Source organism: Hibiscus syriacus, unplaced genomic scaffold (assembly GCF_006381635.1).
Source record: "Hibiscus syriacus cultivar Baekdansim isolate YM2019G1 unplaced genomic scaffold, ASM638163v2 tig00001799_pilon, whole genome shotgun sequence".
Lineage (NCBI taxonomy): Eukaryota > Viridiplantae > Streptophyta > Magnoliopsida > Malvales > Malvaceae > Hibiscus > Hibiscus syriacus.
This window is the reverse complement of record NW_024061890.1, coordinates 132,325-158,416: the sequence shown is the minus strand read 5'-3', so window position 1 is coordinate 158,416 and position 26,092 is coordinate 132,325. Positions and strand designations below refer to the sequence as shown.

Below are 26,092 nucleotides of genomic sequence, written 5' to 3'. Positions count from 1 at the left end.
AATTAATAATTATCTTTAATATTCAAATTTAAAAAAAGTAACAAATACCTTTTTATATTGACATATTCAAAGAGTAATTATCCTACTAATATTCAAATTAAATAATATATTTTAATTTGCAATATTTAAAATGACTTGAATTTAATATAAATATTAAATCAATCAAAGTGATTCACCCTTTTTCTAATAAAAATTGACAAAATTAAAACGTTAGTGTCATAAACGAAGTCAAACTTAAAAGTAAGTGGTATTTGAAGTAATTTACCTTTATTTTTATATGTACTACTTGTCAGATTCAAATGGACAAATTTCATCAAGTAGAGATGTGACATTAAATTGAGTTAAATTGAGTACATAGATTCAAAATCCCATTTTCACGTTTATATGTATTATTTCCCTTTATGCTTTATTCAGTAAGAAAAAGATGGGAAGAGTTGCTAATTGCCCTTCAACCATGGAAATGGTCTTTGGGTACATGATTCTTGCAGTATTGATGGTGCTCATTTGCATGGTTGAAGCCCAAGTAGAGCCACCCTATCCTCCACATTATCAAGGTAAGTTGCAACAGCTTCGCCATTCCATTTTTGCTTCAGTCTGGGTTAAAGATTAAGCTCTTTATAAAGAATTCAGTTTATGTTTTGGCAGTAATTGCAGGTTTGATTCATTTGAGCATATACTTCACAGTTTATCTACTGTTTAAATATATCAAAAAGAAATTTATACCGTTTTAAAATTCAAATTCAATCTCTGTATATTTATACAAACAGTTCGTGTAACAAACAATACCTGAACAAACAAAGTGTTCGATGGGATGGGTTGTTAGTGAATCTTTCGTATAACATTAGCTTATGTTTATTTAATAAACAAATGTGTGTGATTCATTTACGTTTATAGACAAACTTGTTTGTAAGTTATTTATTAGATCATTTATAACCTCCTTTAGCAAATTCTAATTTTCCTTTAGAATTTACATTTTAGTGTTAATGAAGGTATAGACTAAATTACATAGGATGAACTTTGTAGTTCAAACTGTGAAATCTGAGGAGTTTAAGGAATAGTGATGTAGTTTCACCTTTAATTTTTTGTTTGTTTGTTTAGTTAATAGTTTTTTATAAACTAAAATAAAATGAACATATTGATGAACGCCAGATAAACAGGTTGACGAACATATAAATGAACATTGAATGAATTGAACATAAACACAAACACAATATTAAAAATTTAAGCGAACATAAACCGAACATAAACTTTTTTAAAAACAAATAAATAACAATAACATAATCTTGTTCATTTAGACATTCATTTACATCCCTATCTAACAACTATAAAAAAGTGAAACAATTTTTTAAGCTTCTATATTTATAGTCTATTTATTGTTACTTTAAACTCATTTTTCAATAGTCTAAGTTGATTACAAGATAGTATATGATCATATTTTTTTTAACCATTAATAATACACACGATACAACTGCTTAAACTCATGGCATCTAAAGAGTATAATAACACTTCCTTTAAACTCTTAAAAAGTGTATAAATAACTAGTAAATTGTATAATTAATTATAATTTTTATATATTTGTAAAGATTGTTGATTAATTTAAAAATTGTAAACATTTGAGATTAAATTATTTTATCTTTTAATTAATAAATTAATAATTAAAAATAAATTAAATAGATGCAAGACAAAATATCAAATTTTTTAAATAAAAATAAGATTAAATTCAATGTTACAACTAAATTTAAAATTTTGAGATAGTGAAGAGGCTTTTGATGTATTCATATACTTGAAAAATATCCCTTTGTTATCTCTTAATATTTTTTTATTTAAATATATAAAATATTATTATATTTTTAAAAAATTAAAATGAATTCATCATATATTAATTTATAATATTATATTTATTAATGTTATTATTAATTATTAATCTAATAGCTATAAAAATAAAATATTTTTCTTAGTCTTCTATATTTATAATTTGTATTCATAAAAAATTAAAATCATGAATAGCGAAAGATAAGTAATGCAAGTTCAATAGATTATTGGGGAAGCTAATATGACAGTAGCTGGTCTCGTTAAATTAGGGACCTCAAGCCAAATCGATATTACTTTGTTCGACATGGCTTTTTGGGCCTCGTTATAAGGGATATTCAAAGTGCTTCGCATTTAAGAGCATGATGTAATCTTTTTGTTTCCCTTTCAAACTAAAATACTGTATTGACCAATTAATATTATTTGAAAAGATTAAGTTGAAAAAAGAAACTATTAACATATCAAACTAAAATAATTACTTTAATTTTCTGTAGCTGTTAAATCAACCGTTAAAAGAGAAATTAAACAAAAGTATTCATCTATTATTACACGTATATATAATATAAAACTAATGTTCTTAACATCTTTATAACTTAACATTTCTAAAAAAAACAGCACAAATCTCACAAAAATATTAATAATATACTTGAATAATGTGATATCTATATTAATCATATATAAGAGCATAAATAAGAATTAAAATCTACACAAGATGAAACACAATAAAAAATTTTGAACCTAATATTTTTTTAGGAAATAGGAATGTATTATTATCATGCAAACAAAAGTATCAAGTACAGTGCATGCAACCACGTAAATAAATAGCAAATTAACTCTAGTGACCTTGGCGAAAGAAACAGAAGGCAAGAGCTATGGCGAAGACAGCAAATAGGTGGCAAAGGCGGGAGGGGTCGCCCACCAGACGGTTGAAGAGCCAGAGGTGAAACCCTCATGACGGCGTCCAACACAACCAAATGAACAATGATCAAATGTGGTCGCTAGGCTCCGAATACACTGATTATAGAAAATACTTTTTTATTCATTCATTTACAATGATCAAATGGGGCTCGTGTTGCAGGATGTTACGAAGCTGCAACATATCTGGACCAATCCCAGATTACATGTGGAAGTTCTCATATCTGAAAATTTTGTAATCCTTCTGTTCTTGTCTCACTCTATTTTTCAGTTTTTATGTCAGTACTCAGCATACCGTTTTTCATTCTTTTCTTGTGGGTTTTAATAAATTTGTCATACTTCAATCATCTTATTCTTCTTTTTTGAAATCAACATACTTCAGTCTTCCATAAACGTACGCACTCAACTATGTATTTTCAGGATTTCAGGTTTTTGTTAACCTATCATTTCAACAATATTCCCATCTGTATAGCTATGATAAAACTGATTTGTCTATTTTTCTCCAGAGATCTCAGTTTCAACAAATTGGAAGTTAACATTTCAGGTTCTGAAAGCTTGCAAAACATGTAAGTGCTGCGAATTCTTGAGGCGCATTCATCCAAACCAAGATTAACAATATGAAGAACACTACGCATAGTATGCTTTTGAAAAAAAAATCTCAATCTAAATAGTACTTTTGTCTTTTAAATAGTACATTTTAATAGATTGGTATTCGGTAAATATAAATTGTGGTGGGGGAGCGACAACTATTAATGGCATCGACTATGAGGCAGATGAAGACTTAGGAGGTCCAGCAAAATATTTTCCGCTCAAAGAGACTTGGGAAACTAGTTGCACTGGGCATTTCTGGGATACCAATGCTTCTTCAAGGGACTTCATAGCACAAATTGTTTCCATTCTCCCGACAAACAACTCCGATTTATACACAAGAGCACGTCTGTCTCCTCTTTCTCTCAGCTTAGCAAATGGGAATTATACGGTTACACTTCACTTTGCAGAGATAGTTATCAGAGCCGATAGATCCTACCAAAGTCTTGGTAGGAGGATATTTGATGTTTATGTACAGGTAGTCCTTCATGTTATATATGTAGCATATTCCTGAAATTGATTGATTGAATTAGTTCGTTGCAGGAGAAACTAGAATTGAAAGATTTCAATATTAAAGATGGGGCAAAGGATGTCGATAAAGAGGGTATAAGGAAATTTAAAACGGTTGTCAGGAACAAAAGTTTGACAATACGCTTTCACTGAGCTGGGAAGGGGACAGCTGCAACCCCAAGAAGAGGAGCGTATGGTCCTTTGATATCACCTATCTCAGTAGACTTCGGTTGTAACACCTCATACCGATACAGGTGACTCGATCCGATCCAAGGTGTCATATTAGGACCACCAAAGCGACCCACAGTGAAAATCTAGCAGAAATTAATTTTTTTGTTAAAACATGTAAAATCATAAAACAATTTATAAATAAAACACAAGTTCAGAAGACCATTCATATATTACAAATAGAATTAAAATCATACAAGTTTGATACAGGGGATCCGAGAAAGATGATGCTGAGCTGTCAGATTGCATCTTGATGGCGCTGAGATACCATGAATTGGCAGATCAGCGCAAAGGCGGGAATTGATTGTGACATGTTCCTCATTGGGGTCGTTTTGAGTATGTTTTAGTCTTTTGGCCATAACTTTGGCTATAGGTGTCAGAATCGAGCATAAGACCCCAATCTAAAAAGCTCTTTTCAACACGCACGCTCTCCACATCGAGCTTTGCTCCATGTGGCTTTTTTTCAACCTCAAATTCTACCGTTTTTCCCTCTGAATCACTAGATTTAGATATTTTTTTACTATTTATGGTAATATTTCGATTGTCAATTAGGAAGTCAATTTAAATCCGATTTAGGCTGGATTTTTTGGCGATTGCTTATTTTATTTCGAATTTCAATTTAGAGTGATTTTCGGGATTTTGCTATTTTTGGCAAAAATTCGAATAAAGATGATTTTTGGCTATAACAGTCCGGCTTGTGGACTGATTTTGAGATTGTTTTGATTTTATAATATTTTATTAAACCCTAGAGACTTTTTCTCTGGTCCTTTTAGGCGAATTCTCTCTTGTGAATCATCTGTTGGAGCTAGCCTGCAGGATAATCACTATTTTGTCCGGCGTCAACACTTAGTATAAAATCAAATATGACATACATGCCCCCTAATTGCACTTGTACCGTACTCTGCAAGCAAGCCAAATGAACTCCAATTACTGAAGTCGATAACTGCACTGATCAATCTTTTAACCTGAAATGGTAAGTAAAAGAGTGAACTTTGGGAAGCTCAGTAATACATAATTACCAAAATGATGCTGAAGGACATGCAAATAGATGACAAGAATAAAATTGCTCTTATTGGTGCAGGCATCTACATGTTTTCGTGATGAGCTGAGGTTCCACTGATATTTCTTTAGATAACAGATAGGTAGCGTATAACTCAGAGGAAACATTCAGAGATTGAAACATACGTCTAGTATGTTCCCTCAAAACCAAAATAAAATGACATCATAGTTTATAAACAATAGTAATCTATTCCAGTAAAATAGGTTTTTAAAATCACTATAGTACCCTCCATCTGAATACTCCATGTGAAATTTTCCAGGACATCATTCATAAGGTTTTACCCTAGACCCCTGGGATCTAGGAGTCCAATATAAATGATCATATAATAGAAAGAATTTACCAAATAGTTGAACCTCTGAGACTCCAGAATCCTACCCAATCAATACCCTAATAAAACAGTTTCAGATAGAACTAATAATATCAGAAAACAGAAATTAAAAGTTGGGTTTTTATTTAAAATACAGAGTTTTCCTCCAACCGTACACCAAATAAAGTACTTCAGAATAGAAATCCATAAGGACTTACCCTAGACCCCTAGGATCTAGGAGTCCAATATGAATGTTCATAACAGAAAGGATTTACCAACTTGCTGAACCTCAGAGTCTCCAGACACCTACCCAGACAGTACCTCAATAAAACATATCAAATAGCAGACAATAATATCATAAATCAGGAGCTAATTATACCTTGTGTCAGAAATCAGAAACCATATATAAGAAATTGTACTTTATATAAATAAGATAAAACATTTTTGGACAATAGGGAACACATTACAGGATCCAGATATTTTTCGAAGGTGCTTGGAAATTATCAGGAATAAAAAATATGAACTTACGTGGAAATTGATCAGATTTTAAGACCGAGGTCCCTATTAAAAAAGGGTTTAGTTTCTAACAGATCCAAATAGTCATTCAGAGATTGATGTTTCAAGACCATTTAGGATTTCAGGTATATCATAAATGTATTTAGAAATCTTTAAATCGGAATAAATTAAGAATTCAGATATAACTAGATCGATTTCATTATTTAGGCCATCAGGGGTATTTCGAACACTTTGTTTCTAGTGGATTCTTAGCAACTTAATCCAACAAGGGTGAAACAATGATTTACGGTATTCAAGATTCATGTGATTTATCAGGATTTCGGGTCAACTCGAGCTAAACAAATCCCAGCACTGCGATACCTCCCAACCACTCAAACTGATACATTTCAAGAATATTCACACTTTAATACTGACGACACTAGTCGAACTAATCATCTTCAGAACCATCGTTGAAAGGATCTTGAGAAACTGTATGTATTCTGATGGTATTTGTTTTATTTATGTATTGCAACAATCTCAAAAATGACAGACATACTTGGGTCGTCTCCATAACCTTTAGGGGTCGTTAAAATAGTTAACGATTCACTGGTACTTTCAAAACTTGTATATAAACATTTCCTTAAACCAGATCATTAGGGTATTTGGTTCATTTCAGTACTCGAGATTCCTTCGATCATCTTAGAGTTCAAGGTATTCCGGTCCGTTTAAAATTCAGGGGGTATTTTGGTTATATCAATATTTGAGGTTATTTTTTTCATTTCTAAGCATGAGGGTATTCCAATCATTTCCTTTGATTTAGTCATATATATCATTTCTAGTAATTTAATCATAGGGTGATTATTCCAGAATCAGAAAATTTAAATATTTTACCACCTCGATAATTAAAAGGATTATTTTTTAGGGTTATTTTAGTTATTACTAATCTAAAGGATTAGGAACCGATTTTGAGATCTTCCAACCGATTTACAGGTTTTCCAAAACAAGTCAGGAGTTCAGTAGGTGGATTAGTAGTTCTATCAGGGCAAGAATGAATCATCAGGTTAATTCCACTATTCGGGTCAATATCGTTCTCTTTTTACTTCATAAGGGTATTTTCATAATTTCATTTCCAAACATTTTCGACATCAAAACATTTAACGATAATATTCAAAGTTTAAGGATTCTGAGATTAATTCCTTTGTTGATTAATCACTAACCTTAAATTTATTTCTTATCAATCTTCCAATTCCTTTGCGCAATTCAATCGAGTCTTAACCAATTTATCACTTATACCATATTTGGTTCGAGTCCATCCATAACCAAACATGTATAATAGACCAATCATATACATCCATGCATTTATCCAGTATAAACATGTTCTATAAAACATGCAAAGAGGTAGTAAAGTATTACCTTGATTTTTGTGCCATGTCGGTTAACCAATTAAACCCCAATCGATCGCTCTCACACTTGATTTCCATTTCTCATAATATCTCAGATACACGTGAAAATGATTTACGTTAAAAACGAAACTTAATCGAGAAAATTATTCAAATTGCAAGATAAAATGCTGAAAATAGCTTGTTGTGTTCGAATTTGGTAAAACAAACTTCGAATTCGGACTCAGGACGTCAAAAAACATAAAATATGACCTTTTTGAAAAAGTTGGCTTTTTTGTCAAAGTCAATGGTCAACACGGTCAAAGTCAAGGTTAAAGTCAACGTGTTTGGTCAACGGTCAATGGTTGGGTCAACAGTTGACGGGTTGATTGGGTTTGAGTTAACTTGATTTGAGTTGACTTGGTCAACCCGGTCCAAGTTGACTTAGCTTCTAGAAAAATCAGTTGACTTGGCTGGAACGAGGCCTACACGCACTGGTGGCGCGTGCTGCGGAGAAACGGACGGGGCAAGGCGGCCTAATATTCCCGGAGCAACCAAACACCCAAAAACAACCAATATCGTAGAAAAAATTGATCAACAATACGAGATATAATGAAGAAACTAAACGAAAGCTTACCCCTAACGACGAACGACATAAGCGGTGGCAGTGAAGGGCAAACCCGACTAGGTTTTGGTCGGACAAACTCGGGGACCTTCAAGGTAGAGGAAGTGAGGCGAACTGATGTCGAAATCACTCCTAAACGACGAAAACCAACGAGGAAGTTAAAATCTCCGGTGAAGCTTTCAAGGGCTCTCCACGACAAACGATAGCGAGGCTCAGAGATCGGTCACCAGGGTTTTGATCGAGATGAGGTGGCACATCGACTGGTGTCAATGGTGACACTTACCGACGAACAGTGGTCGAGATCGAAAAATGGGTTTTCAAATGATTTTCACATTATTTGAGACCAACAACAACTGTTTAGGATGGTTGGTCGTTGAGGTTTCGATCACTGGAGGTCGCCGATAACACTAAGGGTGACAGTGTAATCCATCGTCGGTCGAAGATCGCTGAACAGGGATGAGACATAATGGTGGGTATTGAGTGAACGGGAAAAACATTAGAATACGAGCAAAAACCAAAAATTGAAAAAAATGCAGGGTTAAGGATAGAAAACTGATCTAACATTAATAAAAATATTTTTAATAAATCCATTAGCTACAGAAACTAGCCTAAATGGCTAGAGCTTAGGTTGAAAATTCTAGAGGACATGGGTTTAAACTTGTTGAACAACATACACATTTTATTTTTATTCTTTTACAAATCAATTAATGATGGAGAAAACAAGGTTTAAGACCTTGAACTAATCAGAGACTTACTAAACAACACGTGATTCTTCAAAATTTACAATTTGGTCCTTATAATTAAGGAGAATCAAAACCAATAAAAATGGGGGTGACACCGGTAACATCTGTAATTGAAATGGCCATTCATTCACTTATTTGCTTGCTCAATCTCCTCGTTATATTTAGGAACTTTATTCTTATTAATTTATTATTATTATATTTATTTATTTATTATTATTATACATTATTATTATTATTATTATTATTAAATAAATATTACAAGACCTAAAACCCGGAGCCCAATTATAAACGGATCCAGACCCAACTTGAACCGGCCCAGATGACCCAGTTAAACCGTAAAACCAGATTAGGGTTTCCATCTTATCCCAGTAGCCAGACAATCTCAGCCGTTGGATCTGGCAAGATCCAATGGTCCAGAAGCTTCCATATGAAAACCCTAGGGTATCATAACCTTAGGGCCACGCGGCTACCGTCGCTGCTTCCAGAACATCCACAGCTGCCACACCTCTGCCAGGTGGTCTAACACCCCACTACCGACGCCTCCACCGCCATTGCCGACACTCCTTTGCCACACTACACTCGAAGAAGCCTCCAGTAGAGCCAGCTGCTCGCCACACGCCGCAGCTATGGGATGAGTCACCACATATTTCGGTGACTCACTGAGACTTCTACCCTTTAACCGGTCCGAGCATAACACCGTGGTGGCTATAAAAGCCACCACCCCCTGCGAAAGAAAAACAAAAAAAAAATGAACGGAGAGAGCAACAAAAAAATACACCCACAACAACCACAACAACCAATAGTGAATCAAAAGAAGGAAAGATACTTACCGAGAAGAAACACGGCCACCAGACCATCCCTGCGCCTCTACGTGTTGCTGGAAAATTAAAATCCCGAAGGTAGTTTTCTTAGATATAGGAAATAATAGGCGGTTTTTGAAAAAAAGAGTGTCGGATTTGGCTTTAGGGAGTTGGGATCTATATTTTAGGGAGATTTGAAAATTCCGACCACCATTCACGGTGGCCGGCGACAGTAATCGACGCGGGAGAACGGTGGCCAGCGACTGCCGGATTCCCTCCGACAAGGGAAGCTACAGAGAAGCCAGAGAGAATTTCTTCTCTCAGTTTTAGAGAGAGAAGAGGAAATGAGAAAATGAGAAATAAGGCCCCAAGGGCCGGCTATAATAGGGCTTAAATACCCTCACCAAAACGACGTAGTTTTGGTGAGGGCATTTGTGTAATTTTGCTTATGGGTTAATTATACCCGATGCCATCCCATATTTGTAACTTTACATTATAGTCACTGAAATTAAATTTAGATCCTTATAATTCAATCTTTTAATTTTATTTCTTTATAATTTAGTCATTGACCTAATAATATAGATTTTAGGTAAAATAACAGATTTAAACCTTTTAATTTTAATCATTAATATGTTAATCTGAATAGCATGTTTTAATTTAATTTAATTTGATGTCCAAATTTTATATATATTTGTTTTAGTCACTAAATTAATAAATAATGTAAAATAACATGTTTAGCCACTGAAATTTTAAATAATTAATATGAATTATGGAATTATTAATATTTTTATAATTCAAATATTTTCATTTATCTTACAAGTTTTATTACTTTTTATATTTTAATACTATAGTTTTAATTTTATTTATTTTAGTCATTGTTTATTTATATTTTAATTTTATATGTTTATATATTTAGTTATTATTGTTATTATTATTATGTAGTCATATAAACATATATAATAATAATTTATTTACTTATTTTTTTATATATTAAATAAAAATCCTATTTATAAATTTAATTTTATATAAATTACTTTTATGAAAAATAGTCATATTTTAATATTTATTTATTTTTTAATATTAAGAAATGAGTTATATTAAAGCACCTAGAAGTCATTTTCTGATATTCTTAAATAAATAAATATCCTATTTTATCAATTATATATGATTTATTTTAATTATTTTAGAGAAATATTTTATTAATATTTATTTATTTTTTAATATTAAGAAATGGGCTGTCTTAAAGCACCTAGAAGTCCTTTTCTGATATTTCTAAGTAAATAAATATCTTATTTATAAATATAAAAATATATATATATATATATTAATATATTTTCTTAAAATTATATTAATAAATTTGAAATAACATGATTATGAATTAAATATATTTTTGAATTTTAAAATTTCCAATAATAGAGACAATTTATAATTAATGAGCACTAATTTTGGGCGTTATAGGGGTGCTAATCCTTCCCTAAACGTAATCGACCACAAATCTCTTCTTTACTAATTTTTTTTGTTATAAGCGGATCAGTTTATCTTTTAAATTATGTTTTCTTAAAAACTATTTTAAAAGGTTATTTTTAGGTATTTGACCTATCTAACCCAAAGGGTCAATGGCGACTCCCAAACTAATTTTTACTAAAATCATTTATTTATTCATTTTAATTTTTCCGCCAAATAAAAATTCGTACCCGGGCAAAAATCGGTTACGACAATTCTTGATTGTCAAATTTGTTTAATTCTTGAAGTGGACTGTGTACATGATGTGAAGCAATACTAGAGTTGCTCTTATAAACTATTGTCTGCATGACATAGATTCTTGGCTGCTGAAGCTATTAGAACTTACTGATAACTAAGGCGGCAGCATAAGACCCACTTATGTGCTTAATTTCTTCTCTAAAGGAGGCTTTAAGTACCTGATACCATTTTTAAGTACTTAACTTTTTGGAGATGAAATTTGAGATTTACTGTTTGTACCTTTTCATCCCTTTTATTGGTAGATAACAAGCCTCAAGTTCTCGGTGCCCGGAATAAGAATTTGAAGTTTGAAGTGGGAGCGGTTGTTTCTGTTCTGTGCCTGTTACTCGTAATCTTAGGCATTCTATGGTGGAAATGCTATTTGAGACGCGAGCTATCAAGGAAACAAGGTACAATAATAAACTTCAATTTTATACTCTCAAATAATTTTTCTAGGATAATCCATTTAAACGAATGCATGTTTTGCAAGCTTATTGAATGTGTAATTGAATTGGTTCCCCCAATCTTTTCCAAGTCTTGACGGGATTAGATCTGCAGACTGGCTTTTTTACCTTTGGACAAATGAAACCTGCTACAAACAACTTCGACACCGCAAACAAAATTGGGGGCGGTGGTTTTGGAGCTGTCTACAAGGTAACCGCAGCACTTGCTTTTTCTTTATTGAATATAAGACGTTCAGGAGTATGTCATATGTGATGAATATTTAACAGAAATTCTATGTCATACCTCTGCTGCAGGGTGTATTGCTTGATGGTACTGTAATTGCAATTAAAAAACTTTCTTCAAAATCAAGACAAGGAGATCGAGAGTTCCTGAATTAACTAGCCATAATTTTAGGCTTACAACACCCGAATGTTGTTAGGTTGTATGTTGAGGGACTCAACTGTGTTGGTATATGAATACATGGAAAATAATAGTCTTGCACATGCTTTATTCAGTAAGCTTAATGTCCTATACCTCTTCTTCCTTTGATGTTTATGTGATTGGAACCATATAAGCAAGTATTCCTCTTGCCTTGGATATGTCATCCGTTCTCACACGAAAAAAAAATGATGCTTTTCATTTTATAACAGTTACAAAAAGAAAAGATCTCAGCACCATGTATTGATAAGTATATGATGAATTTCACTGGATTTGGCCTGTGTTGATGAATAGGTCCTGAAGAAAGCCAGCTGAAATTGGACTGGCCAACTAGTCAGAAAATTTGTCTTGGCATAGCAAAAGGTCTAGCTTTCCTGCACGAGGAATCGAATTTAAAAATTTTACACAAGAGATATCAACGCTACCAATGCGCTGCTTGATGGCGATCGCAATGCTAAAATCTCTTGACTTTGGTTTGGCCAAGTTTGATGTGGAAGAAAACACCAACATTAGAACCAGAGTTGCTGGAACTCTCTCTCTCTCTCTCTCTCTCTCTGTTTTCCATCTGCTGATCATCATTGCATTTCTTCAATTCTGCATATTTAGTTTGAACCTAATAAAACTATACTTCTGTTTGCTGTTTTTTTTATTACATTTTTCAACTTGATATAAGTTTACATGATTTGTTAAGTTATAGGTTTTTTGGTTAGGTTTTACGTCGATCCGATTACCATAGGTGGCGGTCGATGGGTCTACGGCCACCAAGCAGCGGTGGTCGATTTCTGGTTTTAAGTCTTGATGACTCACGACCAAGAGAGAGGTTGAGAGGAAAAAGTAGGTCTGTAAACGAACCGAATGTTCAGCGAACCGTTCGGTAAGAAGTTCGTTTATTTATTAAACGAACTACCATTAACAAGTTTTGTGTTCGTTTAATTAAATGAACGAACATGAACAGATAGTTTGTTCGTTCATTTACGTTTGTGAATGTTCGGTAATATGTTCGTTTATGTTCGTTCGTTTATATGCGTTAATTATTTTTAGTTCAATCTCTCTAGATCCATTTAAAATATTAGAGCCCAACAAATTTTAATCTGATACCCATAGATATTTTAAAATTCAATTAATTTTAAATACAAATAAAAAAAACTCAAAACAATTAAATAATATAATCCTAAAATTGTTAGGAAAGAAAAAAAATTTATTTTCATTTATGTTCGTTTATGTTCATTTATTGTGTTAATTCGTTTGTGTTCGTTAACGTTCGTTTATTGTATTCATTTATGTTTGTTTACATCTGTTCGTTTATGTTCGTTCATTGTGTTCGTTTATCGTTAACGTTCGTTTATTGTATTCATTTATGTTTGTTTACATCTTTCGTTTATGTTCGTTCATTTGTGTTCGTTATCAATTAAATGAATGAACATGAACGAACACGAACAAACTATTTCCTTAACGAACAACATGAACATGAACAAGTAATTTTTATTCGTTTATGTTCGTGTTCGTTCATTTGTTCGGTTAAAGTTAAACGAACAAATGAACATATCCCGTTCATGTTTGTTTACAGGCTAGGAAAAAAAGTAATTTTTTATGTTGTTAGGGTGCGTTTGGTTCACGGAATGTAAGATTACCAGTGGGAATAAAAGATTACCAGGGAATAGGATTACTGTGAATGTTGTATTTTGTGTTTGGTTGGTTTAGCATGAATTTAAGATTACCGTGTTTGGTTAAAGGAATAAAATATTATTGGAATGTATATTTGACCAAATTGTCCTATTATATTTGTATAATATTACAAATTGTAAAATATTTATATATTTTCTTTAAAAAATTAAATTCATAATATTTATATAATTGTTTTACAAAATTAAAAATATAAAAAAGGTTTAATGAAAGGGTAAATTTTTTTTAACCCCTGAATTTCATATAAAATTTTAATTATAGATTTTTTTTGTAAATCTAAAATAATTTAAGGATAAATTTTTAATTTAACATTCGTAGAATTTTTATTATTCAATGACAGAAGAATGATATTTTTGAAAAAAAAAAATTTAAGGGCATTTTAGTCCAAAATACCGGTAATATTACAATACCTAAGGGAATGGAGGTAATGACATTCCCGGTAATACCCGTCGTTTGATTTATTTCAGATTTAGCATCCTCATCGAATAATTTGACCCTTTACTTTGGTTCTCTCTCTAATATGCTGAGTTAAAAGTAGAAAACTACAGTAAGGTCCCTCCAAAACACTTTAGTCCTCTATTTTCATTTTTTTTATTCTGAACGTACTGTCCTGATCTTGTTATTTTCCCTTTTGTAGTTATTAGTTAATAAATATATGTTTGTTTGTTGCGTGCAATACATGTTTAATATTTCCTTATAGAATTTGTTAATTTATACAAATGGTATGCATGAATGAATATATTCCTTGTTTTTTGGTAAGCCTTTTAGAATAATAAAAACCTTTCATATTACTTGTCTTTTATGTTATTCATGTATTTAATTATTTATTTTTGGCTTATCAAAAGTCAGGTCAACAGTGGCTCCTCAGTCCAGAGATAGGGCATACTTAAGACCTAGACACAGAGCTAGGATTTTAGTTCAATGGGGCGAAAGTATAATTAACAATAGAAAATTAAGAGGACAAAATCAAAATAAATCATTTTTTGAAGGCCTGAATACATAATTTTCCCAAAAGTTTTTAATGATAAAAAATATTTGGGAGAGGGGGCACTCGCCCCAAGGTATAGTGTACCTCCGTCCCTGTAAGACCCAATTAGAATTTACATAGGAATTTACAAATTACTCACTGACAATAATGGTGGTAGGATTCAAATTTGGCCTTACAAGTTCAAATTTCTAAATCTCAACCACTTATGCCAATACTCATTGACGTTTTTAATTATTTATTAAATGGTTGTTTGACATCCCTAATAAATTATTTATATGAGCTGTGTAAGCATAAATTTGCCTAATAAATGATTTATTTATTTATTTATATATTGTGATTATATTGTGTAAACATTCCATTTACATAAATGTTGTATATACGCCAATATTAACCATGTACAACATGTAGCGTGGGACCTTTTATTGTGTAATGTATTATAATGTGTTATCCTGTGCATATGTATATGTGTGTTCCATACTTTAGTATATTGTAATACATATTTATGTGTAAGTGGTGACCGTATAATTTGTAAATTTGTTTTTTATATGCTAACTTGTAATTAGTATGCATTTTGTATTTATGCTTTTATTGATTTAACATGTACATAAGTGTGTAAATTCATGTTGTTAGTATAAATAAGTTTGTTTTAAGCATCATATTTTGCTATCCTTAATTTAGTCTTTTTTATTTTTTAGATTTTCAATTTAATCCCTAAATTTAAGATTCTTAAGATTAGTCCTTGGACTTTTTAATTTAGGGAATATTCGGTTTGGTCCTTATCATAAAATGTCTAATGGTTCAAGTTGAATATTCGATTAAATGATTGGTTAAAATCAATTAGGATTAATATTAGAGCCTCCATTTTTAAGTTTAATCATCTAGTTTCCTTAAATTTCATAATTTGACACTCTAAGTTAGAGAAAACCTTAATGAATTCTCCTAGTATAATTAGGTTCATAAATAGTTGTGTGATTGCATTTTGATTTTAAAAATAATAAGACAATGTTCATTTATCAAGGAATTAATAGTGTACCCTTCGCGTTATGCTCAGAGGGTGACAACTGCAATTCCTGAAGTAAATCGATATCCTTTTCAAAACTCTACATCATGTTTTCTTAATTATCAAGGCAATATTTGTTTATTGGTATCAATAACGAAGCTTTCGCATAAAATGCCCGAGAGTGATCATTATCAATTATCTTGGTAAACTGATAACCTTTTCAAAATTTGCATACATAGTAGATTATAAATTAAAAAAAGTTTTGAACTCAAAAATTTTAAATTTTTAAATATAGGGTAATCAACTAGGTACCAATTTCTGGATCTTGTAGGGGTGTTTATTCTTTCTCATGCGTAATTGACTCTCGTACCTGATTTTTTATTTTGCAAACCAAAACTTGGTATTTTTTATAAAATAAAATATTTTATTAAAATACATGATTTTAGGTGTTCCAATCCTTAAAAATGATTGGTGACGACTCACAACTTTTCATAAAAAAAACTTTTATCTTTCAAAAAGTTCGGATCGATTTTCCGCTAAAAATCAATTACAACAGTTTGGCGACTTTGTTGAGGACATTTTGTTTTCTAAACAATTTGAGAGTCAATTCACGAGTCAATTACTCTATATTTGGAATTTGCAAATTTTGAGTTCGAGTTTCTTTAATTTACAATCCATTATGTTCTTTTAAAAATTGAAAAAAGATTTTCTCTCTAGTTAATGCTTTCACTTGATTGAATATATTTATAATTGTTGCATATCATAGCTTTATACCCGAACTTCGTCCCGTTTCGCCTAAGTAGGGAAAACAACCACCACCGAGGAGCATTGGGCTTCCTCATATAGTCAGACAAAGTACCTCTAAAAAGAATTGTAAGTGTCTATCTGGATATCAGTTCTGTGGCACGCATTTAGTGATGTGATCCTTTAAACTGAATTCAATTCGAAAAGTTTGTAATGGGCCAGAATTGAAGTCCTTATTAACCTTGGCAGTTTGTAAGGACAGTTTGGGAGCCTTTTTTAGAACCGAACTTCATAAAGAGAATTTAGTAAGCCTACCCCACTAGAGCCATGTGGATAACCTAAAAGAACTAGAACGCATGTGATTAGGACTTTAATTTCCTTCGCACGTTTTATTTACAATCTCACCTATAAGTTGTATTTAATTATTGTTTTATTAACTCACATTCCTTCAATTATTGTTTCTACTAATTTAATTTTATTGGGATCAATAACGAAGCTTTCGCATGAAATGCCCGAGGATGGTCGTTATCGGTTATCTTGGTAAACCGATAACCTTTTCAAAATTTGCATACATAGTAGATTTTAAATTAAATAAAATATCGAACTCAAAATTTTCAAATTTATAAATATAGGGTAATCAACTAGGTACCGATTTCTAGGTGTTGTAGGAGTGTTTATTCTTTCCCATGCGTAACTGACTCTCATACCATATTTTAGGTTTAATTCTCTAGGTCCCTTAAATTTCATAATTTGAAACCTTAATTAATTTAATTCACCTAGTATAATTAAGTTCATAAATAGTTGCGTGATTGCATTTTGATTTTAAAAATAATAAGACAATGTTCATTTATCAAGGAATTAATCATGTATCCTCCGCGTTATGCTTAGGGGGTGACCATTGGTAATTCCCGAAGTAAACCGACGTCGTTTTAAAAACCATGCATCATGTTTTCTTAATTATCAAAACAATGTTTGTTTATTGAGATCGATAACGAAGCTTTCGCATAAAATGATCAATGGTGGTTGTTATCGGTTGTCTTTGTAAACCGATAACTTTTTCAAAATTTACGTACATAGTAGATTTCATATTAAATAAAATCTCAAACTCAAAATTTTCAAATTTTTAATCGACTATATACCAATTTCTAGGTTTTGTGGGGGTGCTTATTCTGCCTCACGCGTAACTGACTTCCGAACTCGATTTCTGTCCCAATCGTACCTTAAAAATGATTAGTGGCGACTCCCAATTTTTTTTCAACTTTTCATAAAAAAAACTTTTATCTTTCAAAAATCACGAGCAGTAAAATGAAAACAAAGTTGATATTCATCAGTATCTTGTGCTTAATACTCCTATTTTTGCGGAGGATACATGGCCCCATAATATGCATTATAGGGCTATCTCACCTACAAGGTAGATGTTTACAGTTTCGGGATTGTTGCATTAGAAATTGTTACTGGAAAGAACAATGCAAAATATCGACCCGAAGAGGCTTTTGTATGCCTTCAAGATCGGGTAAGATATAATTCAAGTTATAATTTGATAATGTCATCATAGAAATATACATGCATTGTAACTCACAGGCGCATTGAACTTAATGCAAATGCATTAGTGCTTTTCTTCTGTTAATTAAATTAATCATTTAAGTTCCTTTATCTCCTTAACCTATTCCAGGCACTCGTTTTACAACAAAAGGGAAACCTAATGGAATTGGTGGATCCAAGGTTGGGGACCGAATTCAACGAAGAAGAGGCAATTAGGATGACAAAAGTAGCTTTATTGTGCACTAATTCATCCCCAGCACTTAGACCAACCATGTCTGAAGTCGTAAACATGCTTGAACGTCGAACCTTTGTTCCTGAATTAATCATGGACCCGAGTATCTTTGCCAATGAGTCGAGATTCGGAGCACTGAAAGACCAGTTCAACCGAATGAAATCCTGGAAGAGTAGCGAAACCACCATGGTTACTGCCTCATCAGATTCAAGTTCAACACCATGGTATGGCTCTTCCTCAACGCTTGTTTAACATCCATCAAATTCAAGGCAAACCTGATTGATATAGTAATGTAAAGACTGGCTTCAGAACAAGAATCTGTGTTTCTTTTATCTACTTTCTTGATTGCGAGACGAAGGGCAATTAATATGGAAATGAATGTGTATAGTCTAATTATGTGCCAACGTGTTGGTGGAACACTTTGAGAGACGCTTAGAAACAGTAGCGTGAAACAAGTAATTTATTAAATGTTATAATAATAAAACTCAGTAAAAAAATGGCGGAATTGGGCAAATAATCCAGGCGGGTGGATTATCCGCCTGGATTATTTGGCCCAATAGGACAATAGGAAATTTATTTTGGGATATACGGCAAATGCTACAGTGCCCACGAAACTCGTCATACCGGATGAAGAGTTCCATGGGATATATTTTTCAATGGGTTGAGTCACGTAGGTCCCATAGCCCGAATTTATTTAATATATCCTAAGGGACTCGTCACGCGGGCATGATGAATCCTAATAAAAAATAATATTTTTTGAAAGTTTTAAAAGTATTGTACAAAAATATTATTTTATTGCTGAAGGAACTCGTCACGCCGGTGTGACGAGTTCCAACGGGTATAATTTTGAATTTGTTGACCTTGGATTACCATTGTCAAACAGACAAATTTTTTTAAAAAATCCAATGGAACTCGTCATGCCGGTGTGACGAGTTCCAATGGCTAAAAATATAACATACATAACACACTCCTTTAATCTCTTGCACACACAAACTCATTTCATCTCTCACACACACAACACACTCCTTTCATCTCTTACACACACAACACAACACACCCCTTTCATCTTCAATCTCTTACACAACAAACTCCTTTCTTCTAACCAAATACATTTCAAACAATGAGCAACAATTTCTTCACATTTGTCCATTATAATGGCAAAATTCTACAAACTGATATTGGTGTTGTGTTTAAGTCACACTGGCTCATCAATATGATGCTCCTTGTGGATGTATCTCATCGCCAAATGAAGCAAAAATTGAGAAAAAACTTGAGGCTTATGTTTCATGTTTAAGTTATTGGCACATGATCTCAAATCCAATGACATATGGAAAAGTTCAGCTTGATGATGACGACGATGTTACTGTTATGGTTAGACTTCATCAATCATCAAATAACAATATGGTGGAGATGTACGTCGAAACCACGAATACAACTTATATTCCGACTTCATCAGTACCAGCTCGAAGAACAGAAGAATCAGACCCTTCTGAACCACATACAAGTGATGGTGATGATAACTTTGTTGGACGGTTCGGTGAAAGTCTTGCTGAATTTAGCGAAGATGATGAATATATTATTCCATTGGTAGATGACGACGACACACCATTAGTTGATGAGTCTGATGTTTTTGAGGATGCTTCATAGGGACAAGGTGTGGATGTTGAGGCTGATGTATGGAAGGAAGCTCTTTCAAGATGTCAAGGATTACATAATGCTCCAAATGTTTGGGCAAAACATACACTAAACCTGAAATGCCTCGCAATGATTTACCCATGTATCATCATGCAGTTGCAATGCATGACATTAACTACGATGCTATACAGAATCCTCAAATATATGATATGCCAGAATTATGTGCTGCCCACTAAGGTTCTTCAGACGAGCGGTTATCTGATTTGGCCATTGAGTCTCAGTTTGAAACAAAAAAGAGGCACAACTAGCAATCAAGGAGTATTGCATCAAAGCTCATCTTCAATTCTATGTGGCGGAGTCAGATCAAAAGAATTATTTCGTACAGTGTATATTGGTTGTAAATGGAGGATACAAGTATCATACCTACAACAGAAGATGTTGTGGGAAGTCACAAGGTTCAAAGTACAACACGCATGTACAATGACCTCATTGACACAAGACCATAAACATTTAGATTCGGATATGCTCTTATGTGAAGTTGTTGGTGGAAAAAAATCCAAGAGTGTCCATTTCTATGTTAGTGGCATCCATTCGGAATAGATTTGGTTATATTCCGACTTATTACATGGCATGGATGGCTAAACAGAAAGCAATGACCTTGTTGTATGGTGATTGAGATAAGTCATATAATGAGCTACCATGTCTGCTGCAAGCAATAAAAATTTTCATCCCTGGAACCATTGTTAGATACTATACTCATCTTGCAGTCATGTTTGAGGGAGATGTTATCCCCGGGAAGAGAATTTTTGGTGGCTTGTTCTGGGCATTTAAGTCAGCTATCAAAGGGTTTAGATTTTGGAAACAAATGATTCAAGTCGATGATACTTTTCTGTATGGGCTCTATAGACACGTCTTGATGATAGCTGTTGCACAAGATGGAGACATAAATATTTTCCCCATTGCTTTCGCCATTGTTAAAAATGAATCGGAGGAAACTTGAAATTTCTTTCTCTCCAACTTGTGTTCCCATGTTGCCACTCAAGATGAAGTTTACATGATATCAGATCGGTCACCTGGGTTGTTAAGCACAATTTATAGACCCAAAAATAGATGGATGCCTCCGCACGCATATCCTGCCTATTTTATACATCATATTGCATCGAATGCAATTAAGAGGTTTAAGCAGAAAAAGATCAAAACGGAGATTATCAACATGTGTAAATATTATATCATTTATCATTAATTATTTCTTCTTCATTTATTTATTTTATTTATCAATAACATTTAATTTATTGCTTTTTAGGGTATGCTTTACCCCAATCAAATGTCCGTGCACAGCTTGAAAATTTGAGAAGATACGGAAATGATGTGTATGAATTTGCAGCTGAAATTCCTAGGGAGAGATGGTCACAAGCACATGATGTTGAGGGTCGACGTTACGACCATTTGACTACCAACCTTGTTGAATGTATCAACTCGGTGCTGAAGGGGACTCAACATCTCCCGATAGCAAGTATTGTTAGGGAGACTTACTTTAGGTTGGATAAATTATGGGCAGACAAAAGTGTACAAATTGATGCCATGATCAACGATGGGAGAAATTGAGCTCCAAATTTAGAGAAGGCAATGTAAAAGAATCAAACACATGCGACATCAATTTTGTCCATAATTTTGCCAGACTTGATTCTAATTTTGTTGTCCAAGCACTAGTTCGACCACATAAGGGAGGTAATTCTGCAACATACATTGGTAATCTGAATAGAAGATAGTGTAATTGTGGTTGATTTCAAGCTTTTAGGTTCCCATGTGCACACGTTGTTGCTGCATGTATGCACATCAATGTTGACCCATACTTATATGTTGATGAGTGTTATAGCTTGCACACTATATGCAACATTTACAGTTGTGAGTTCAAGTACCTCCCAAATGAAGCATACTGGCCTACATGAACAATTTCTGAGGAATGGTTGCCAAATCCTCAATTGCATAGGAAATTATGGTGTCGGCCTGAATATAGCCGAATTCATACCGATATGGATGATCCGCAAAGAGAGCCAGATCTACCCAAACTTTATGGTCACTGCAGAGGTGAAGGTCATAACAGAAAACATTGTCTACATCTTCCAAAATATCGAGTTGGACGCTAAAATAGGCATTAAAAAATATTATGTATTGTAACTATGTATTTTTTTTAATGTAACTATATTTTTTAACTTGTTTTATGTTAAACCATGTTTTGTAATATTTTGATATAACAAATTAAGGAAAAATGTTTTTAGAATTAATTGAATTTTTTTCAAAGTCTTCAAAAGTTTTAAAAAATAATTCAAAGTACATTTAAAGTGAATTTGAGCACAAAACTTATTTTCAAGTATGAAGTACTGATACTATTCTTACAATATTAATACTATATGAACAATACCGATAATGTTCATGTGGTACCGATACCCTAAGTAAGAGAAGTATTGATACTATCTAGGTAGTATCGATACTACCAACTTGCTCAAATTTTCAGAATGCAAAATAGGTACCGATACTAATTTACATAGTAGTATCGATACCGTCAGCCCCAACGGCTAGTAACGACTAGTTTTATTTAAAAATAATAAAGGAAGTACTAATACCCATAAAAGGAGTACCAATACTCCTGTACTTTTATAAACTACACTAAATATGAATGAAATTTTTTTATTAAATTTTATTTTAATTAAAATTATTTTTTAATTAAAGATTTTTCATTTTGGTTTACATATTTTATTTGTTTACATATTTTTTAAAGTTCTTTTAATTAAAAATAAAATTATTGACAACTTTTAAACACTTTTAAGGGTGAAAACGAATAAACAAATTTATTACTTTTCAATGATTTTTTATACAATTAAATATTGAGTACAAAAACTTATATAAACCAATTTATTACTTATATTTGCGCAATTCTTGCCGATGTCGAGGAGTGGTAGAAGAGTAATGACGTGGTGCTCGTTGATTTCATCGTGGTCGTCCACCATTATCATTTTTGTCTTCTTCCGGTTTCGGTGTACTGAACATTACTCCACCACTTTGATTTACATCTTCGGGTGAAAACGATGGAGTATTCAAGGTATTTGACGCCATCATTGATGTCATCGCCTCAAATTGAGATTGTCTGTATTGAAGAAGATGATCCCATGGACCTTTTTCTTCCGGTTCTGAGGAAAATTATTGTGAAGGTGACACTTGATCCCACCTACTTCCTTTATACGCCGCTCGACTCTCCATCGATGGTTGATATGCATCATATCCACCATAACTTTCTTGCGATGGATATTAAATGGCGGAAGCATAAGATGAAGATGTTGATGAAGATAATGATTTTTTTCCCCATATTTTTCCTTCATTGTTTCCTACTCGGACCACTCCTCTGATGTTGTCAAGTATGGTTTCTCATTTGCTTCATAATTTTGGATGTAGGGAGAAACATTGAAATCAAATTCTTCGGGTTAACCTCAGATCGATTAGGCAATCATAAATGTCTATTTTGCCATTGTTGTATGAATATATCATGCTTCCTCGGCTAATCTTCGCTATGCTTCCCACGCGCATTTATTTTATGCAAATTGTCCGTGTTAGATATGGACATTTCTATCGGTTGGTGAAACCCAAATTTTCGCAAAACTCTATCGGCGACATGGATCTCAACAATTGTGAAATCGAGCAATGGTGTTACGGCACACCATGTCTCCGCTCCTTCAAAGAACATTGGCGGTAGACACCGTTGGATATCCGACTCATAATAAGGCATTCAATTAAACTATCAAAAGTATTATGTTAGTATAATTAAACAGTTAATATTACAATTTCAAAGTTAATGCAAAAAATATTAAAATTTACCGCATGTCTACCAGCGATATCAATCCTCATTCGAATATCTACTTTGGTTGCACCTGACAACTTTGTATCGGTTATTCGGTGTCGTCATCTAAAAAAATTACATTATTTATTGTCATTTTCAAAATATTTAAATAAATATTATAAAATATAAAAACTTTAAATATATAGATTTACCTTGCGGCGAGAGGAAACTCCATAGGAGCGGATATAATAGGCGTCATAAAACGGGAGACGATACCATGCCCATGATTAGAGCAAAACTAAACAACCCGCTACATCCGTTTTTTCCCTCTAACGACTATGGTCGCCTTGCAGAGTTCACGATATAAAAAAGTCAAAATTGCATAACCCCAACTATAATAGCGACATACAACGAAATCCTTCATTATCGGAAGATATTGGGTGTGCACCAAATTGCCCGATTTATCCGGTAGCAAGATCCTTCCAATCAACATCATAAGATATGCTTGAGCTGAATATATCACCTCTTGCTCCGTTGATTGTTCATCTACTCTAAATTCATCTGTATCCGCAACCCATCAATGACATCGGCTGGAGCCTCCTTTCCCAATAAATTTGAAAAATCAACATTTAGCGAATAAGTGTTGCGAAGCACCAATGGCATACCATTAATCAGAACACCAAGTTGATACACAACATCTTCCAATGTTATCGTCACTTCACCACAAGAAAAATGAAACGTATATGTTTCGGGTCTCCAACGCTCAATCAAAGTCGACATCAGTGCCGACATCACCTTAAATCTGCGAAGAAACGTCGCTCCATATAATCTGGATTGTGAAAGATATATCACGATCCGCTCATGTGGCTCTTCATTCGTCATTCCTCGATGACGAATGGCTCGTTCTTCTTGCTACAATTTGAAAATAAATTATTTAATACAATTACATAAATAATTATTATTAATACTATAATTTTGTCAAAACTAAAATGAAATAAAACAAATTAAATTTACCGTAGTCAACTCGGTCGATGAAATATGAACATCATCAAGACGTAACATTTCTTCTCTTGAGGCCATTTCAATACAAAATCTTCACCCCAAAAGTTTTTACTCTTAATAGAATATTTGATTCCAAGTGAAAAATCAATCCAACACAAACATCTATTTATACTACTCTACCCAACGGCTATAAACGAGTAGTTTTTTTTTTCAAATTGAAAATACCCATAGGAACTCGTCAGACTGACTTGACGAGTTCTATTGATTTTTTAAAAAAAATTGACCGTTCAGCAACGGTAAATCTAATGGTCAACAAATTCAAAATTATACCTGTTGGAACTCGTCACACCGGCGTGATGAGTTCATTCTGTATTAAATAATATATTTTTAATGCTTTTAAAAAATTTAAAAAATATTTTTTATTGTGACTCGTTAATCGGGCATGATGAGTCCCTTAGGATATATAAAATATATTCGGGCAATAGGACCCACGTGACACGACCCATTAAAAAAATATCCGATGGAACTCGTCACTCCGATATGACGAGTTCCATGGACACTGTAATATTTATCGTAGATCCCAAAATAAATTTCCGCTTGCCCTATTGGGCCAAATAATCCATTTGCTTAGATTTATCAAATAACTGTGATTAATTTATTAGATTTATTATTTTCATCAGTATATTTAATTTAACAAAAATGAAAAACTAAAACAATTCTTTAATGGAATTTGAGAACAATTCTTTAAGGGAATTTGAGAACAAAAAGAGTGTCAAAAGCTTATTCTCTTTATACCATAAATAATGTTATGGCTAATTTTAGAACATATCCGATCTCCCTTATTTGAGTCTTAAAATCGCTTTTTGACTTGAATTGCAGATCTCCTTTTCCATGTTTATTTATATCATTTTCCAGATTTAGTAGTGGACAATTCTTAATCTGTAGGCACGTGACATTTGCTTCTGAATTGACTGGTTGAGTGCTGCCACAAATTTCTCTCCTCACAGAAATATTAAACAGTAACTTCACCCCATCATAAAGAAATAATTTTCATTTTAAAATAATACTGTTAAAATACATATTATAATTATGAATTTAAAAAAAATAATTTAATTTAATATTATTTTGAAAAATAGTAAGAAAAATATTTTTAGTAATATTTAGGGTAAAGTATAGTAATGGTCACTAAAATTTTCTAAATCTTTAATTTAGGTCTCCTAACTTTTAAAACTTGTAATACAATCTTCCAACATTTAGTCCGTTTGCAATATGGTCGGTAATGGCGGTGTATTATGTGGCAGTGTAACGGCGTCAAATGGCTGGTTATGTCGGAGACCATATTGCAAATGAACT

At 32.8% G+C, this 26,092-nt stretch overlaps 1 protein-coding gene and 1 pseudogene across 1 annotated transcript; one reads left to right on the top strand and one right to left on the bottom strand.

Moving 5' to 3' along the window:
* Positions 1–424: 424 nt before the first annotated feature.
* LOC120133906 lies at positions 425–19,917 on the top strand (annotated as a pseudogene).
* Positions 19,918–24,283: 4,366 nt separating this feature from the next.
* Positions 24,284–24,817, bottom strand: LOC120133895 (protein MAINTENANCE OF MERISTEMS-like). The gene is made up of 2 exons (XM_039150394.1): positions 24,752–24,817; positions 24,284–24,649 (listed from the first exon to the last, which is right to left on the bottom strand). Exons 1-2 carry the CDS (start codon positions 24,815–24,817, stop codon positions 24,284–24,286), a joined length of 432 nt encoding a protein of 143 aa, XP_039006325.1.
* Between the last annotated feature and the right edge of the window lie 1,275 nt (positions 24,818–26,092).

Excerpts from the sequence above, each read along its gene's own strand:
- LOC120133895 (XM_039150394.1), bottom strand. The coding sequence starts at position 24,817 with ATGGCCTCAAGAGAAGAAATGTTACGTCTTGATGATGTTCATATTTCA. Across the intron at positions 24,650-24,751 it reads CATCGACCGAGTTGACTACG|CAAGAAGAACGAGCCATTCG; the intron begins GTAAATTTAATT and ends TTCAAATTGTAG.